Genomic DNA, 20,517 nt, shown 5'->3' on the forward strand with positions numbered 1-20,517 from the left:
TGTAAGACCTTGCAGATTCTACTTAGGAAAGCAAACAATAACAGAAGTTTATTCATACATTATTTATCATCCTCATCAGCATTAACGTTAAGTGATTAACGTCGTACCAGGTTGTGCACGAGGTAAAACCCTGCTAATTCTTCTCAATAAACCAAACAATAACAGAGTTTAATTCATAAATTATGTATCATCATCATTAGCGTTACAGCTCGGGGTGAGCTTTAGTTGGATCAACCATATTTCTCCATTCTGCTATGTTTTAAACTTCCAATTTTGGATACCTAGTTTTCTGATGTCATCGGTCTCGTTGTCTACCCATCTAATACGTGGTCTACCTCTACTATTGCCGTTATACGGCGTGAAATTAAGTATTTGCTTTTGTGATCTATCATCAGGCATTCTCATGACGTATCCGATCCAACACAAGCGCTGCGACTTTGCGAACTATAGAGCATCTTCCGCGTTGCAAAGTTGCAGTAGTTCCGTCTTGATGCGCCGACATAAAGCCAAACATAAAATTAGTAAATATTTAGGTACACGTAAAGTTATATATTTTATTACGTTACAAAAAAAAAGTTTATTATTATGTTGTGGCTAGTTGATTCAGTGCACCTGAGCACTTTTACTCTCTATTAACTGCGAGGTTTCTTCAAAACCCCTCATTGCGCCTTGACTGGATTATTGTTTGTCACTTCATCAGACTAAGCAATAATTGACCTCACATCTGCATACCCCGAGGAGCCTGTAACCATTCTGAGATTTGATAACGCGGTGTTAGTAAGTCTTGAGGTCCCTATTTATATTGCCCTATTTTTGAATAGCTTACTCGTGGACAAAACTTTTAAGACTGGGTCTTATATTCAAAATCGTGTGAGATGTAATGTCTTTATATTAGAGGTGTTAGAACTAATACATATAATCATACTAGTCTTTTTGCTAAATGGTGCTTAATTAAAGGTTCTTTTTAAATATTCTTCTATTATTAAAGTAATTAATTTTTTATTTTTTAGATTAAGAAGAAAACTATGTGGAAACTACTTCCATATATGATTTTATATTTAAAAGTTATGTCTAAAAACATATTAATATTAGTTTAATCTACATGTAACGAATTAAATTAATCATTTATTTCTAAATATATATTATCTATGAATCGTTCGTAATTACTTTTCCTTTTCAAAAATACTTTATTAGCTTCTCTTGCAAATAAATTAAAGGCATTTTGCCAATATATTTTATGATTTTGAGTACAAAAGTTTAACTAACGTAGTGAAATTTTGTTAGTTTCCGAAAGTAAAGAAAAGCAGACAAAGTGCATAGAACTCAAAATAATTTTTTTAAAAATATAATAAAATAATATATTAATATTATATTGAATGTTTACATTTTCAGCGAAATTTATTTATCATGAAAATATGACAACTATAATTGCCATACAAAATAATTGAAAATAAAAGTGAAATACCAAAAATAAAAAGTATCTAGTATCTAAGAAGTATCTAAGAAGAATAATTAAGTGAAAATTAAAATAATTCAAACCAAAGAAGTTACTAAAAATTAACACATTAAGTATTACACATAACTGTTGCTAAAAACAGTAAAATAATATAGAAAAATATTTTATTCTTTTAGAAACATAAATATCTTACATAAATGAAAAAAAGAAGATATAAGAATTTTAAAAACATGCAAATAATAAATAAAGTGCTAGTAAAATTTCTCATATTTAAAGCTTTATAATCGTGTTGTGATAAAAAGTGTAATAAAAAATATATACATATTTACATAAAATAATTTAAATAAATTTAATTTAATTAAATTAAAAAAAAAATTATAAATATTAGTGAATTAAGTGAAGAGCATAATTATTGCTCGATACTACAATGAAATATATTTTTTGAAGTCGCATTTACAAGAATCCCTGACGAGATAAATTCAATTGTCAAATTTTAACGGTTGTGTGATAAAAAAGATTTTTCACCTTCTCCGAGACATTATTTACTTATTTCTAATCTCGTAATGTAAGTGTAATATATATTACTATTATCATATATTAAAACTTCAATATTATTTATTTTTATTTCACTATTTATGTCTTCTAATAACCTAATAATGAAAAAATACTAACTTGTCGTTGAAAATTACTTTATTGCTTCTCGAAGTATTCTCGAAGTATCTTCTTTAGATACCTCCAAAATAGAGGTGGAGAACTATCGATGGCACTATCGACACTGTCGATGGTTTACCACTATCGATTTGCCATCGATGTTAGTTCTAGACTATCGATAGTCTAAAACTAAAACCATCAAAACGACAGTTTTGGAATCTGTAGTTTGCCACGGTGTAAAGTGAATTTTAAATTTGAATTCTAAAAATGTCACGGAGATAAACATTTCCAAATTAAATTACTATTAAATAGTAATAATGAAATATTTCTGTGTACCCGCTTCTTCAGTCAAGTCCGAGCACATGTTCAGTATTCAGTAAAGTTGGACAAATAGTTTCAGAATGCCTGATCTCGACTCAAAGAAAAAAACATCAATTTGATGTTATTTATAAACAAAAATCTTTGGTTACTAAAATAACAACATTGTCGAAAAAGAAAATGAAATTTATGATTTTTATTTTATTTTATTTATGTAAAATATTATCTCCAAAAATTAAATGAAATAAGTCACATTAAAAAATTTTAGTTGAAATTTTTCAGATATTTGTATTGAAATTAACATACTATCGAAAATTATCGATAGTAATCGATGGTTTAGTAAAAAACTATCACTCACTATCGATGGTGCCGACTATCGATAGTTCTCCACCTCTACTTCAAAACATGGTTTTTAAATGCAACAATAGCTTTTTTCGACGACAAAAATTGTTGTCCACGCGATTTATTTTTGACGTTAAAGAACAAGAAGAAGTCATTGGGTGCCATTGGGTATCAGGACTGTACGGCGGATGACCCATCAATTTGATTCCAGATTCCAGAAAATCCAGATTCATATATTAATGACAGAGCACTCGCATTGTCTTGATAGAGAATGATTCCACTGCGATTTTTTTGTTTTTCGTATTTCACTGAAAATTTCCGGTAAGAAAATTGTTGTATACTACTTGGAATTGATCGTTTTTCGTTCTTGTAATGGTACTCATATAGTTACCATATGACCAATTTTCCCGAAAAAAGAAACGACGACCATTGGTTGCGAAGTGCTTTGACCGCGAACAACTTTTGTTGGATTTGGTTCATCTTGAAACACCCAAACAGTCGACTGCCGTTTACCTTCTGGTTCATAAGCATATATCCATGATTCGTCACCTGTTATAATCTTATATACGTTTTTTGAAGCATCGCCATTGAGCATTTGTGTGTACCAATCAAATGATAAGTGGAATCTAGCGAAAACAAACCTTTCTCACGGCTAAATAATTGGCAATATTTTATATATGCTGGAGGAACTAATGCATTAGGGTTCCCTCAATCTCACAGTATCTCGTATGACAATCTTGCATTATCAGTTTTTGCACAGCATCAATGTTTTCTGGTACAACAACTGAGTTTGGACTTTTTCTTTTCTTAGGATTATCTTTTTTATTTTAAAACTATTTTTAATCAGTACTGAATTTCTCCAACATTTTCCTTAGGGTGTTAATAAGGGTAGTAAGGCTATCCGCCGATAGCGTTTCTCGCTTGTACAATCTTGAAATTGTTAGTGTAGGATAGTGGCACAGCTGATGGTATAAAAATAACTTGGTTTATTTTTTATGAATTTGATCAATTTTACCATTGGAGTATAGATAAGGATCGGTGTGCTAACTGGCGACAGCATTTCTAGATTATACAATTTTGAAGTTGTAAGAATGAAAGATTGATATAGATGTTTCGTATGTTATTTTTTGCTCTCCAACTTCACAAAAGGCTGATGTTGTCATATTTAGACTATTGGCATATGTTTTAATTAAGTAGTATACATTTATTACTATTGCTAGTACAGATGAAGAAGAGCTACTTCTTTTCTATAATTAGTTTTATAGTCTTTTATTTCAATTTTGACGGATCAATTTTTTTTCGCATATGACAGGGTTTTCTAGATAAATATTTGCTTAAGTGTAACGATTATAAGTAGTATTGCTTGTTGAAGTATTATTGTGTTAAGACAATTAAGGGTGCAAAACAAAGTTGTTATTAAATTATAGACTATTGGCAGTTAGACATATGAAACTAAATTTCATTTGATTTAGTGATCATTTGATTTGTGAGATTCAATTGCAACGAGAATCTTAAAGATATTGGAGAAAAACGTAAATAAAATATCCATATAATTGTAAGTGCAATACCAACTTCCCAAATCATTCAACCAGATTATGTAAGGATAGATACGTTCTTGTTAGACATAAGCATAGATTACGTGCAAATATAAACTCTATTGATAATTGGGTATGTATCTGAACTCAAGTTATGTTTAAAGCCCTAAATAGTTCTTCTTGAACTCTCACTTTCCCAACTTCCATATTCCATATACTGTGTAAGTTTTGCATACTTATATGTGCTTGCTTTCTGGGTTAAATTAATCTTATATATTCCATTTCGATTCAGTGGAATAAAAAAATTACTATTATTTATTTACTAGGCAGCTGGTGATACAAAATTCTAATAATTTTATTTTAATACTTTAATTTAATATTAAATATTTATGTCATTTGATTTGGAACGTCCGCAAAAGTTAGACACTGCTGAGGAACAAAAAAAAAAAATTTATATTTTATATATTGTTTTTATACCAAAATAGAGTTATTACATAAAATTAAAAGTTTGATGTATTTTTATAATCATAAATAAATTTAATATATTATTTATTATTGTACTACATATTATATTTACTTTCATGAATAGTGTAAAGTAAATAACATTTTATATTTATCTAAATAAATCAAAAATTATTATTATTGAAGTAAAAGTTCTATGCAATAAAGGTTTTTCTAATTAAATTGTTTATATTTTGCAGAGCATAAATCTTAATCCAAATGCCTGGCGGTAGTGGAGGTGGCTACGAAGAAGTAGCTGCAGCCAGACGTGGTCGCTTCCGTGTTACGTCAACACCTCAGGGACCACCAGAAACTACATTAGGACGATTTCGTCTTATGCCAACATGTAAGTATTATCTTATGTAATATTGATGAAATTTATACATAAATATTTATTAATATATAAATATAGTTCGTTTTTTAATTGAAATACATGTTAAGCCTTACTAAATTATTAATTTTATTTTATGCTCATAAGTGTATTTAATACGTAGGAAGATATATTGTTACTGTAGAGAAAATAAATTGTGAATATTTTTTCTAAATTTAAGGTACAATTATGTTATTAGTATTATTTGCTTTAGATATTTTTATATAATTAAAAATATTATAAAAGATATTTTGTATATTGAAAGAATATTTATACGAATAGTAAATATAATGTTAAAAAATACCGCAAAGTTTTATTGATAATTTCTTTAAGTTTTACTTTGTAGAATATCTTATGTCGAGTTACTAGATATCTTAGTAAAACCTTATGATATCAACAAAAAATACATATAACATAACTTTCAAAAAGAACCGAAGTATCGTAGACGACATATATTGTTCTGGTAACTAATAAGAACATCGAAAAAGTGAGGGTGTGATAATCATAGTTTTGCTTAAGCGAGAGACCTCGTAATTTTAATATTTCTCGCATGTCCACATGAACATAAGAAATGTCGTATTAGAACTGTCTCTTGACTCTCTTGAAGATGTATTTTCTTCAAAAACTGTCTTCAAGACAGATGTATTTTCTTCAAAAACGCTAAAGGAGAAATTGTCAAACTAGCCAAAGAAGAATGGTGCAGATCTATGAGGCGTGCTCAATTCACATTCTTTTACGTATGCTCTCAAGAGTTTTTAAGTGGATGCTTCTTGGATAGATAGAATCACTTCTATAACAAAGTACCTCAATACCGCACCGCCAATATGGATTTTATATCAAATATGGCACCATTCAACTAGTGAATCTCATCACAAATCGTATCAGAAAAGTATTTGAAAATAATAATAAGCTTTTGATAAAGTCTGGACTACTTAATTAACAAAATTAAGTAATACACTCCTAACAATACACATAAAAATCCAGATTCATATATTAATTACAGAAAACTTCTCATAAAAATTAAAATGTTTACGACAGCTTATTTCAATATATAGCCTAGAATTACTCAGCGTAGAGTTCTTGATTCGATATTTTACATATTTTTACTTCCATAAACCTTTGTTTATAGCATTGCTATTCTCAGTTCACATTAAAATCAGTTCGTAGCATTGAGAGACTTTAACATCGTTCGTTCTATAATTGATTCGCCGTTATTTATAAAAAGTGGTAAAATTCATATTTATCGAAGAATTCCACTTATCAATGATGAACTCATCATCTTAATCACTTGACTAAACAATAATTCCAAACTCGAATTGCTTCAAAATTTCACAAAAAAGGATATAACAATCGTTTGTGGGAAAAAAATCTTATTTAAATAGAGAGTCAGATTTATGGGTGGTTTGATCTAAAGGGTAAACAGATTATGAAGAATAGTAGGACGCAGCTTCTCATGCTCAATTTTAAGTGAGTTAGAACATTTGGATTACTACTTATAAGTTATATTAGTGGAAGTAAGCTTGATTCTTATTATATATAATAAAATTATACATATTTATATGTATTACATATATATAATTATTATTTAAAATATGTTGTACATGTTATATTTTTTGTATATGTTTCGTGCTTAAGAATTGATACTTTTTCATTTATTTATATATGAAAATATTATTTATAATATATTTTCTTTAAATATAGAAAAAGTATAATATACAACAATATATATTATAATATAATAATAAATATTCTTTAGTTTTTGTAATTTAAATTAAAAATGATTTTTTTTGCAGCTAATTATGGTGCAATTTCACCAATATTACAACGTGGTCGTTTTGCTGTAATACCAGAGGAACCTCATGGTTCTCCATCTCAGGGTACACCGCCAATAGAAAAATCTGTGCGTTCACCATCGCCAGAGTGGGATTTTGACATCGAACAGGTAGGTACATTACAGTTTTTATTTTATTTTAACCGTTGGTTTTTTTATAACTTCTTAGAAGTATACTTTTAGGCAGTAAATACAAAGTAATATGTTTCAAAGCAAAATATTTTTTCTAGGCTTTCAATTTTAAACTTTAAACATTCGCTATAATAATTTATTTTATTAATATTATTGTTTAAGGTTATTTAATCTAAAAAATCTATTTGTAATCTCTTCGTAAGTGGTTACCCTAATTACGATTATAGAGTGGAAATACAGCAAAGAAATATGCACTGAACTTCTAATAGAGGATTATGAATGCAGAAGACTTATATTTTTTAATATTAGGCAGATCGGAAGAAAATTGATATACATAAAGTGTGAAACATAAAATATTATGACGATAAGTAAAGTATTTTCGAGCTAGATATAACATAAAAATATATAATCGCTTAACATGAGATCATTTATAGATGACAAAGTTGAGATAGTGTCTGTCATTGATTCTGCATTTACAGTTTATGTAATTATAGAATATTGAGTATTTTCTTCATTGAAATCACTAAATGCGACTATTGTTACAAAATTAGCAAGTTAATTCCGAAAATGCGTTTATGGAGACTGTGTAAATGTATTATTATGTAATTAATAAATTGTAGTAAAATATTATTAAAAAAGACTTCTATAATTTGAATTTTAAAAATTTCAAAAATGAAATTATTAATAAATATTTTTCGAAAAAAAGCAAATACAAGTGTTTTCAAAACTTAAATAATATATGATATTCATACAACATATTAAAATAATTCACTCCATAGAAATACAACATATTTCTTTTTCATGAATGAAATGACAACAAAATAAGGGTGATGCCATACTTTAAATATATCTTCAACAAAAATACTTAACTGGGTTATTTATAATCATATGGTTTCTAAATCTAGCAGGATTGCATTTCAGTTTTTTTATGTAATGCAGTATTTTATTTTGTCATAGAGTTATTATAATAAATTGATCAAATTATATTTTATTGTTTAATATTATGAACGAAATTTTTGTGTTGTGGGAAACAATTCTTTTTTACTTTAAAATATATTTTTCTACATGAAAACCACTGCCGATTGTGTTAAAAACTAAATTTCAAACCAAAACAAAAAATTCTTGGTGCGTGATTCTTATGAGTTTATTTTTCGTAAATAATAAACTCAAAACTTAAAGGTTTTTTTAATTTTGTTTGAAATAAGAATAGTTTTTTAGTTGTTTGTATATATATTTATATAATTATTTTCAAAACATATATATGTTAAAAAAAAATAATGCATTTTTAAATCTTTTTCTTAATTCTTAATTTTTGTAAAATTTGCTTTTCCTTTTAATGCAATTAGTACTAATTGAGATCTGTGGTGTAAATGCAGCATCAGATTTCTTATCAAATTGCCAGCATGTTGATATATAAGGTCTATCTTAATACGGTTGCTTAGAGATTTATTTAGGCTGAAAAGTGAATAACAAATTGGTAATTTATTGTTAAGTTTCTAAATCAATAGCTCAAATAACAAACAAAAAAATTCATTTTTTATTATTTTATGTACAACAGCAATTAATGTATTAGTAAAATATCAAATAATTAATATGTGAAATTTTGTATATATTAAAATATGACACCTACATATAAGTCGTAATTTTTTCTAATAATTTTTAAAACTGTGAGTATTTTTTTGCTACGCAAATACTCAACTTCTGAAAAAAAACTTGTGAAGCAACAACAATGCTCTTAAAATCTTCAGAGTTAGGTTTTACTCGCAAAAATTTTTATATCTTAAGTTTTAGTGCAGTCAAATTTAAACAGTGGTCTATTGTGAATGTTCATTGGAATTATGTTGCAAAATTCCAGTCATCCGTTAAAATCATATGAACATTTCAATTACTAATACATTCAAACACATAAATAAATAAATTAATTTAAATATATAAGACAAAAAAATGCTAACCATTATCCTTCTTATATCCATTTTGTTTTTTTTTATTTAAAATAATTAATTTTTAGTGTTTACAATTTTTATATTTCATATTGTACACAACACAACAAACAACATATGTCAAAAATAAGCAATTAATATATTTTTATAGGTTATGCCAATTTGTTTCAACCAAACTTAATGTTGTTGTTTTTTAACTCCAAAAAATATTGCGGTTATAATTATAAATGTTGAAAAATATTTTTGTGTTGTTGCATTGTGATTTGCACACAACTTCTTAACTGTCAAAAATGCTTAATGCATAATATATATTGTTTAGTGAAAGGTGGTAACACCAAAAGCAATACAATTCTCTCACCACGTATTGTTTCTCAATATATTCATTGTTGTTTTCTTTGTTGCTACAAAAAACAGTACAGAAAACTAATCTTATCGGAAGTTTGAGTTGGTCTACTTTTGTTTAATGGAGAATTTTATTGGAGAATAAATAGAAGCCAACAAGAAAAATCGATCGGTAAAAAGTTGCAGTTAGTATTTTGTAAACTGTCAAAGTGAATGTTTTGTTTGTGTTTGCGATCATTTCGTGTTGTTGCTTCTCGCGTTTTCTGAAGAGTTTATAAAATATTTTTGTTTGATGTTTACATAGAAAAATTAAATATAACAAATAATTATGTGCTAAAAAAATAAATTATTTCCAAATTTTTTATAATTGCAATTGATTTATGTTGATTGTAAAATACTCAAAAAAAAAAATAAAAAATAAATAAAAAAGAATAAGAGGAAAAAAGAAATTGCTTTATATCACAAAATAAAATATTATTGTATTTTGTTAGTGTTTTATAAAAAAAGCGAAAGAAATATTAAAGTGAAAAACAGCAAAAATTACATATTCCATTTTGCTGAATTCTTTTCATAAAGAAGTTTTTAATTTACCAAAATAAAATTAAACATTCGGGAATGATTTTCTCAAAAATCAAAGTTGTTTTGTAAATGAAATTTTTGAAAAATATTCGACGTAAAAAAATGTTAAAAAATTGTGTATAAATATCCAGAGAATAAATAAAATTCTTCAAATCTATTGGTCTCGGCGATTTTTTGGTGTAAAAATTCTTCATTCCGATTTTGTGTTTAACAGAATATAATATAGAAAAGAGCGGCAGCTGATAAAGCAAATGTGTTAAACAAAATATTCTGCCCTACCAGATTGTTGGCAATTAACGCAGATACATAACCAACAACGACAGAATACAGTAAACAATACTACATTTTGTTCCACTTATTTTGTTGTATTCCGATAATCTACACTTGTGATAAAACTCACCATTTACAAAATAAAATTTATTTATAAATTAGTCACAGAAATATGTTTTTCTCATTATTTTTGCTTTCAAGTGAAGTGAAGTGAAGTAAATTTTAAATGCTTTTCTTTATATAATTGATTGAAAGTTAATTATTTATTTTTTATATGATAATTATAAATTGATATCGAAACTCAACAAATTACTTGTAGAGGTAAGTCAATAAAAAACAAAAATAATTAAATAATTAAATATGTAATTAATTTGCTCGCTCCACTGAATATTATGTTGATTGACTTAAGTACGATAAAATATATGGAAACAACATATTTTCAAAAATTTAAAAACATTTAAATATAAATGGTTGATTTATTTCTCAATTAATGCGTATTGATTATGTACTAAATACTATATAGTAAATTTATATATTTACTCAAAATATATATATAGGCCATGTGCGAGTTTGAGTAACTTGAGGTAAAGTAAATTCAAATTTTCTAGGGATTTTTTGCACTGCACTCATGTAAATATTTATTTATTGCACTCATATATTATTTTTGATTAAAAGTTTTCAAATTTATTTATAAAACATATAAAATTTTGACAATGGTAACAACTAATTTATCAAATTTTTATCTAATTTACCTTACTCGAAATTCTGGTAAATACCAACATTTGCTACCATACCGATATAATTTACTATTTTCCTCAATTTAGCATCAATTTAATTGAACTCGCACACGGCAATAGTAGTAAATAGTAACTCGTAGCATAGTAAATTTTATGCTTATAGAAATGTTATAGAAATACCTATTTATATAAGGCTTTGGATATCAAGTTGAATAATTTACTCACGATTTCAGTGTATAAATTAATTGTTTTATACAAAAAGTTTTTAAAATTAAATATATATACGTAATTTATGCCATTTTTGAATGGTAAATTTGGAGTAACTTTTTCAACTCCCATTTTTAATTGGTAAATTTCGAGTGAAATGTATAACATAAGATTAATTTATAACACTCTAGCTATTTTTTCAGAGTACCAAGATTACACTAAAATTAATAGCTGTCTTATACCTATGACTTCATAGATGAAGCGTGACCTCATACGATTCTATAGAGTAGCAAGATTACACTAAAATTATATTAATTACACTAAAATTGATATAACTTGATATTTATGATTTAATTCAATATACGTATGTGGGACTCGAGTTCGATTTCTGGTACTTACAGTGTCAAAAAATTATTTTCCAATAATTAAATGGGTATTTGGCAATACTCGAAACAGCTGTATGGTGAGCCAAGAATTCAATTAATTAAAATAATATAAAATGATTTTTTGTTGTGTAGTTCACTACTGTTCGAAAAACCTCCATATGTATTTATGAAAAATATAAATGCCTATTAACACAAAAACAAAATTATATTCGATTGAGCAACAAAATTTAGCTGGTGAATCTAGAGTAAATCTAGCTTAAATCCAGATTTACCAATTGAAAATGCAATAAGTAGGTTCTGATCATTTTTATGACATACAAACAGAAAGAAAGAAACATAGGCCAATGTCAAAGGCATGAGGCAATTTATACAACTGATTTAAGTCAAAAACAGAAATGCTAGTGGATCTGTTATATACATCTGATGTATAAGTTTTGTAACCGAACACGCACTTGTTAAGCATCACTTTTTGAAGATGTGATTAAATGGGATTTTAAATCAATTGAATTATTGGTGTCTGAGCCTAAGAAGCTTCTGTTAGTTATCACCTTTGAACGAAGGTGTCAAAAGACGTTACGCTACTTGTGTCTTGAAACAGATTCCGTGCATGCATGTTACTTTCCTTGCATCGTATTAGATTCGGAATATGAAACCACTAAACTTGGTTAGGCTTATCAATAGCTTGAAGTTGTGCGCATACAGATTAGCTATGAATATTGCGTAAAGGATTTTATAATAGAACTTAAAAGTCGCGTGGTCTTTCTAATATTAACAAATATATGTTATAAAAAATATATACATTAAGACTGAAAAGTTTTCGGAAATTCTCATTTAAAATTCGCGCGCTGTATATTTTTCGATATTTTAAGTTTATGTAGTTTGGCAGAACTGTCCTTAATTACTATGCCAAAAATGAGCGCGATCTGTCAGACAGTTCGTTTACGGCAGCTGTTGAAACCAGTTCACCTCAGTAGTGCGTTGCGAAATGTCTTCGACGGTCGTACGACCGTCCTGAAAGGCTTTGTACCACTCATAAACTTGGGTTTTCGATAAAACTGATTCCCCATAAGCCTTTTGTAGCATTCGCAACGATTCTGCACACGAAATTTCGTTCGAAACACAAAATTTGATGCAAACTCTTTGTTCATTATTTTTTTCCATTGTTTTTTTCGCAACGCACTACTGAGGTGAACTGGTTTCAACAGCTGCCGTAAACGAACTGTCTGACAGATCGCGCTCATTTTTGGCATAGTAATTGTCCTTAATTGCTGCCAAACTACATAAACTTAAAATATCCAAAAATATACAGCGCGCGAATTTTAAATGAGAATTTCCGAAAACTTTTCGGTCTTAATGTATATGGATTGATTATATCGATTTGGGATGTGTTGGAGTAATGGAACAATGAAGGCTTCTTTTGGTAATATTAAAGAAACCAAGCTTGTCACAATAGTTGGAAGACATCGAAATTGCACAAATTCTATACAAAATATAATTACTTATAAATTTAAAATATATCATACATTTTTTTTTTTGACAAAACAGCGTCATCAAATTATTTTTTGCACAGTTGCCATAAGATCTCATGCCATTATCGATAATTACAACAGCTCATCCTAATAATAAGTTCTAAAATAATTGTTCATCATAGATATTTAAAACTGTTATATATGATATGTAATAAACATCAACAGTTTTTAGGGAACTGTGTGAGCGGTTTTGAAGCCTAGTTTTGTTTTAATTTAAAAAAAATCAGGTAAACTCATAAACATCACTAGTAGGGAAATTTTTTTAAATTGGGTTTACTAAGGTGATATTAGATTTACTCTAAGAAAAATGCATTACGTTTGATCAAACGATACCAACTAAAGTCTGTCGGGAATGGATCCATTATATTTTCTTATTAGACACAGTAAAATATATACATTCAGTGTGAGCAAGATTTAAAGTTTATCATTTTGAATCGTAAAATTAGTTCTGGTATTCTAATAATTGTTTATATTTGCTTTATAACAAATATTATGTGAATATTGTATGTAACAATAAATTCCTAAAGTATAAATAAATTTGATTATTCAATTTTACAGATACATTATTTTAAATATTTCTTATTTTAGTATCAAAAAGCCTTGTTATGTTGGCTATTAAAAGACTATCACTATGGTGATCATTTAGTCATACACCCCGGAGTAGGACCTGGCTTTCTGTATAATTATCTTTCATATATCTTCATTATTTGCAATCGTTCTCCAGTATTGATCAGTTTAGTGTACTTTTCGATACTGTCAATTAGCCGTTTATAAAGAGAGTAATTTTTTTTAATGGCAGTAGATTGTAGTTTATGCGCGCAGTTGTATTTTATAAAGTGTCGCCTTGTCAGTAGACGTATACAAGTTTAAATATATTATAACCAAAACTGCTGAAGACATAAATTAAAATAAAATAAAAAATAAATAAATAGTATTGTTTGATACTAAAAAGCGATCCAGAATATGTTCCAATCTATTATATTTTTTCGGTGCAGAAGTATATTAAAACTATTCTATTCCTCAAACTTAATTTTAATCACGTGTCTTTATCATCACTATATACTTCGTCCGACAGACGTTAAAATTTATATTTCATAGACTGCGCTCTTCCTTGGATTCAGTACCACTATGCAGTAAGCTTTGCTGCATGAATACTTTTCCTTTTATATTTCATTATATTTCCTGTTGATATCCCGTAATTTTTTTACAGTTAATGGCAATATACTAAGTATTACTTTTAAGTACAAATCAGAGTTATGAACCGGAAATTTCGATGCTCTAATTTTCATTGCTTTCAAATTTAGAAATATATAAGTATAGTATAGAGAGGTGGCTCAAATTTTTTTGGGCTTCTTGACTCAGTTCCCTTTCGAAGCTCTGATGCTAACACCTCATCAGTGAGTGATTATTGTTTAATAATAAACAATTTATGTAAATATTTTTAACACAAATTGTGATTAAAAAATCGTATAATTCTTAAATATTTGTTTTTAAAATTTTTTCTTTAAAAAATGTAAATAAAATAAACACAAAACTCATATAAAGGTGTGAGTGCAATAAATTTAAAATAAATGTGGGCAAAATACAATTTACAGATATTTTGGCTATAAGTATAAAATCACATGTTTAATAAAGTAAATAATAAGGCGATTTAAAAGATATTTCGTATATACCAATTTTTAACACCCTGTTAAATATACATATTCAAAAGATTTAAATTCATTCATTAACAACAAATTGATTATAAATTGATCAATTAGGTCAGTAAAAATGTTTATTTGTAGCTTTAATATAAAGAAAATTTTCGGTTCGAATTTATATATTTATTTATTAGAGAAATACCCTATTTAGCTTTTAATTAGTTTAGCGAATTGTGGAAAATTTATTTTATTTTTTATATTTTGAATTTTAATTCTTCAATTATTCTTATCAATTAAGTTGTACAAATATTTTTTTCTTTTGTTCAAATAATTGTTTGCGTATTATTAATTTTTTTTTTGTTATATGACTAACTACAAAATATTTGCTTCTAAACATGCCCTTCAAATTAAATATAAACAAAAAAATCTACTTTGATAAGTGGAAAAAAATATTTAAGTTAAAAATAATAAATCTGAATAATTCTTCATTTGTATATACTAATTTGTACTAATTTTATTTTTTAAACATAAAAAGAATTGTTTACTATTATGGTTACTTAACGTAAAATATATCATAGAAATCCTCTCTATATTCATCTGTGCATATACTAAAGATCTGTAATTTAAGGATGATTAGGCAAGTTTTCAATTCATATTTTTTAAGTATATGTTATATTTGTTATAACGAGTGCTTTTAAATACATTTACAACAATATTATTGTTATGAGCGAGTATAAAACAACAATATCAGATCTATTATGTCTCTATTATGGATTCGGATTATTTCTCTAATTTTATGTTTCCACTGGCTTCGTTCGACCAGTTAAATTACTTGAGATTCAAGTAATTCAAGCAATCTCAAGTAAGTTAAATGATGTAACGAAGCCAGTGGAAACATACTATAAGTCTGAGTTTGCTTAATACATTTTTTTATTATTTCGTTTTAGTCTTATTGCTTCGTCCGCTATAAGATGTTCACTTATGAATTTGTATCGTGTTTGCAAAAGTGCCGGAGAAGTTCTCTCCTCATTTTCTTTCTTACCAAATTGTCTTATTTGATTGAATTTTAGTTTATCACCGAGTGTTATCTACTCACCTATTTATTTTGTTTCCACATTAGTGCAGAACACTTTCTCAATATGTGCTTTGTGGTCCTCTTTGCATAGCTTGCACATTCACTTGGAGATTATCTGTAGTTTGTTTAGTTGATAGTTCCACCTATAATGTCCTGTACAATGACCAAGTGTTGTTATAATTTCTAAGTTGTTCTTCGCTAAGTTCAAGCAGTTCTTGTATGTACTTTGATTTACAGGCCTCTGTGAGCGTTTCGGAATATAATATACCTATATCGTGGGTTAATCCAGTATAGTTTTCTTTGAATTTTTTTTTTATTTTCTTATAAAAATATTATTTTTTTTCCAAGGGAAGGTACTATTGGCATCGCTAATAAAGCTATTATTGTTGTGTACTTTAGAACCTGATTTTGAAGTTTAATAGAGAAATTACTTTCAATATTAACAAATAAAATTAACTATATAAGTATGTACCTAAGTCAGTTTAATATAGTTTAATGTTTGAATCAGTAGATTTAAAGACTTGATTTATTTAATTTAAATTTTATATTGAAATTCGTTGCATAAATTCTAGTTGATCGAAAACCACCGATGAAGGTTTTTTCATAATGTTGAACTAAAATATAATAAAATTACTTGATTTTATTTCAACAATTTAAAATTTTTTTTTTTTGCAGTATATGGAAAACATCGAAAGTCACAGTGAGGACTTGAACCCACTAAAACCATGTCTTAGGAATGAATGGAAAAGATTTCACAACAATGTGAAAACTTCATTCCAGTAATCAGGGGAGAGATATGAGAACAGATAGGCTTAATACGTAATGGACTAGGTTCATCTAAACCAGAAAGCATGGTTGTGAATTAGGGAAAATGGAAAATGTTGAAGTGGGTGGGGTACTTCAAAAAATAAAAAACTAAACTGGCACTTAAAACATATGTTTAGCTTATTAGCTACTGGATTATTGTCTTCGTTTCAATTCTAGTGGAATTCTTATATTAATTCAATGCAAAACAGTTTAATTTATTTTTCTTTTTTTACTGTATTTCATACATGTGTAAACTATCTTCAATATTTATAACCACATAATGTAATAACTGTCTGTATTTTATTTAAAAAAAATAAAGTATTCAATCTCCCATAAATAAAAGAATTCATATTCTTCATTAAATAATAATATAGAAAATAATTTTATGGTATCTAATAAAACTTTTAATGAATACCCACAATTTAGAATATTAAATCAGTTGTTCTATAATCCTAACATTTTTTCGGTGTTTGAATTGGACATTTTGAAATGACTATAAAGAATATTCCATACGGTTTATTGTGAAATATCTTTGAAATGTGTATTTCATGAATGCAGAAGGCGTCATGTAATGCTGGTAACGTAACTCTTTTTATATCGAATAAACCATATTTTTTATGCCTTGATATGAGTTCGTAAATTTTTAATTAAATAATTTATACATTGCGTATTGATTACTTTTATCAATCTAACACAGACAATTTATCTGAAAAGTCAATAATTGCTCAATTGTTAAAAATAAATTTTTTAATGTTTAACTAAAAAATCAGAACATTTTAAATACAGACTTCGATAATAGATATAATATATAAATTTTTTTTTTGTTATTTATCTTTAACTTGGTAAATTCATTGCTTATAACAATAATGCTATGCAACTGAATATTTATAATTAATAATAATAGAAATTCAGAATGTTGTGTCATAATGGAAACCTCCAACAAATATCGCAGATATTCTTTGAAGATAGCGAAATAACAAATTGAAATTGTTAAGATTAAACACAATAGTTTCGTAGATGGAACGTGATGAGAAGTATGAAATTATTTTCTGCAAGACTAAGGTAGTATCTCAGTTTTTCTCAGTTTTCTTTTGACATTATTCTTGACTTATATTGAAATAACATCAGTTTTGATGCAATAAGAGTTCTATTGTTGTGATGTATATATAAATATAATTCTGTCACTATTATACATTTATGCATTTATAGACCCACAGAGGTGGCGCATAGACCCTCTGCTATCAATTTAAATATTTTTATCTCGTTTTATGAATAATTTTCATTCATAAATTTTCGTTTCACTATTCTTCTTTAAGTCATGGCCATCGCATCAGGTCGTTAGTAACCTGTAGGTTTCAGCTGATAGCCTCTCCAGCAATATTATTATTTGGTTTGTCGTATCTAGGCCCATTTGCGTTTCTAAATTTCTTGTGTTGCTTTAGTTTGGCCTGTTCAATCCCACAGGTCGATATTGGATATTATTTACGGGCACGAGTTGCGTGAAATTTATCGTACATATTGATTTAAGCAAGTATAAATTTTAGACCGGATTGCAATGTTATTGTGTCATGTCTCACTTCCATACTATAAAACTTCCTTTAAGTTGGTACTGAATATGAAAGTTTTGCAAAGGTGGACATATGACTGTATTTCGTTATCTTTTAAAGTTGAATAGGATCTCTCGTATTGATTCTGGTAATAAATTCTTCCTCTGCTTTATTTTCCTTGTTATAATGTTATTGACTGCATCCATTATAGCTGCTCGGTTTACAATAGAAACTGCTCATAGTTTTACTACGAAAAACGTTTGTAGAATATAAGGCTACTTAAGAGGCTGAAACAATATGGCTCCAGGACACACATTATAAGCATAATTTAAATCTCTCAGTCGAGTAAATTTCATCTATTAGATCCCATATCGTGCATTATTTAATTTAATTTATTGAGATATTGTAATTTATTGAGATACAAGTTTAAGTATAAAACTTTTCTCTGTGTGTTAACATATATGTTTTTTTTTGCTGTACTACATGACAAAATATTAATTAGCCGTTTAAATTTGACTATATTATAATGGTAATTTTCAAAAAATATTAATCCCGATTGTCTATTACCTTTGGGATTATTGAGTTTCTTATAATTTGACCTCTTGTATATTACTGTTATTTCAGTTTAACTTTAGTAAAATACACTGTCATGTATCAATAATAGTAAAACAGTCGTTTTAATTGATTATTGCAATATATCTAAGCAATCTTTAATTAGGATTTACTTTTTGTTATATGAAGTATGGTAACTAGCGAATATTTTAAGTGAGTTACTATTGTAGGTAGATACTAATATCCATGTCAAACAATATCTAATTTCTATTCAGAACAAAATTTATATCATGAAATTGATTGAATTTCTGGTTTCTCGTTGGTTTTATTTTATTGTGAATTACAATTTAATATTAATTTTTTTTTACTTTTTATGAGAGTTATATTTATATAAAAATAATAGAAATAAAATGTTAATGTCTTAATCACTATCTAACTTTTGTCTAATTAATGTTAACTAAATTTAGAAATAAGAAATAGAGTGACTCATTCATTTGTACAATTAAAAAAGTATATAACATATGTTAAAATTACTAACTTTTAATTTTAACTACATGCTATCTAATTTTGTAATCAAATTTATATATAGTAAAAAAATTGTACGTTACTCATTTATTTAATTAGATAAAAATATAACATATCTAAATTTTTTATCCAATATTAGGTCTTGATAGCGAACATTTTTTTCTTCTCAACACATTTCTTATTAATCTCAAATTAGTATTTTTTCCACATATTTTTTTTACCACCAGATGAACTTGCTTCTAAAATGAGGTTTTAACTAAAGTAAATCTGTTTTAAAAATACTGTGTCAGGATACAGCTTTGGGCAACTTTAATTATAATTAAAATAGAGTGTGTTAATTATAATAATTGGTTTGTTCGAAATATAATAAAAATGAAAAAAAATTATTAAAAATGAAAGATGTTTTTCTTATAATTTATAAACATTTAAATGAATTATTTATTTGTTGTTACAGAGCATGATTTTACTCTAAACTCTAAAGTTGCGATATTTGCTGAAAAACAGTTATTCTGTGCTGAACTTTTTAAAAAAAGATAGGTAGACTCAACGATATGTAGGAATCTGTATGCAATTTGGCCACAGAAATGCAATATTTCTACTGAGATGCCCCGTAGAGATATCAGTCATGTGTTAGGTTTACTCACAGGTTATTGCAGATTAGGAGACCATACTAGTAGATTGAATCTTCCTTTCCATTATATGTTTCGCAGTTGTGAAGAGGACAATAAAGTGCCTCTCATCTGTTTTGTTCTTGGCCAGCACATGCGCAGCGCCACCTTACTACTATAGGAACCTCATTTTTTGACAATCTTGGTTAACTGCAAGACCTATCTTTAAATAGCATTTTAAACTTTGTCAAAGATTCAAGTTGGTTTTAAATCTCTGAGTTTCTCTCATATACGGTAACATGATTCGCCAATAGGCCTAAGTGGATCTCATCGCTTCACCAGTAGAAGTTAACCTAACCTAAATTAATGAAGATATTAAAATTAAATAGAAATAAATAATTAACATTTAAATATTAAATATTTAAATATTTGATGGGCTTTCTTTTCTATCAGCAGTATTAGCCTATTTTATTGATCTGAAAATATTGAATTCTGATTATCTAATTTCCATTCTATCACAGTTAAGCCTCAAAGCTTATTTGACGATAATTTGACCTAAGAAATATTATTTGCAATAATATCCCAGAGATAGATATTATAACATCAGCATATTAACTAATTGATTTGCTATATAAAT

At 27.1% G+C, this 20,517-nt stretch overlaps 1 protein-coding gene across 1 annotated transcript in view; it reads left to right on the forward strand.

The window, feature by feature from the left end:
- The first annotated feature begins 1,894 nt into the window (after window positions 1-1,894).
- The window catches only part of LOC119678764 (5'-AMP-activated protein kinase subunit gamma-1), a 165,327-nt gene continuing 146,704 nt past the window's right edge, over window positions 1,895-20,517 (forward strand). The window contains exons 1-3 of the mRNA XM_038090810.1: window positions 1,895-2,021; window positions 5,004-5,149; window positions 6,967-7,115. Of these exons, the coding sequence (XP_037946738.1) occupies window positions 5,023-5,149; window positions 6,967-7,115 (276 nt within the window). The 5' untranslated portion in view covers window positions 1,895-2,021; window positions 5,004-5,022. The remainder of the gene's footprint in view (window positions 2,022-5,003; window positions 5,150-6,966; window positions 7,116-20,517) is intronic.

The sequence above is a fragment of the Teleopsis dalmanni genome, chromosome 2 (genome assembly GCF_002237135.1).
Source record: "Teleopsis dalmanni isolate 2A chromosome 2, ASM223713v2, whole genome shotgun sequence".
Taxonomy (NCBI): Eukaryota; Metazoa; Arthropoda; class Insecta; order Diptera; family Diopsidae; genus Teleopsis; species Teleopsis dalmanni.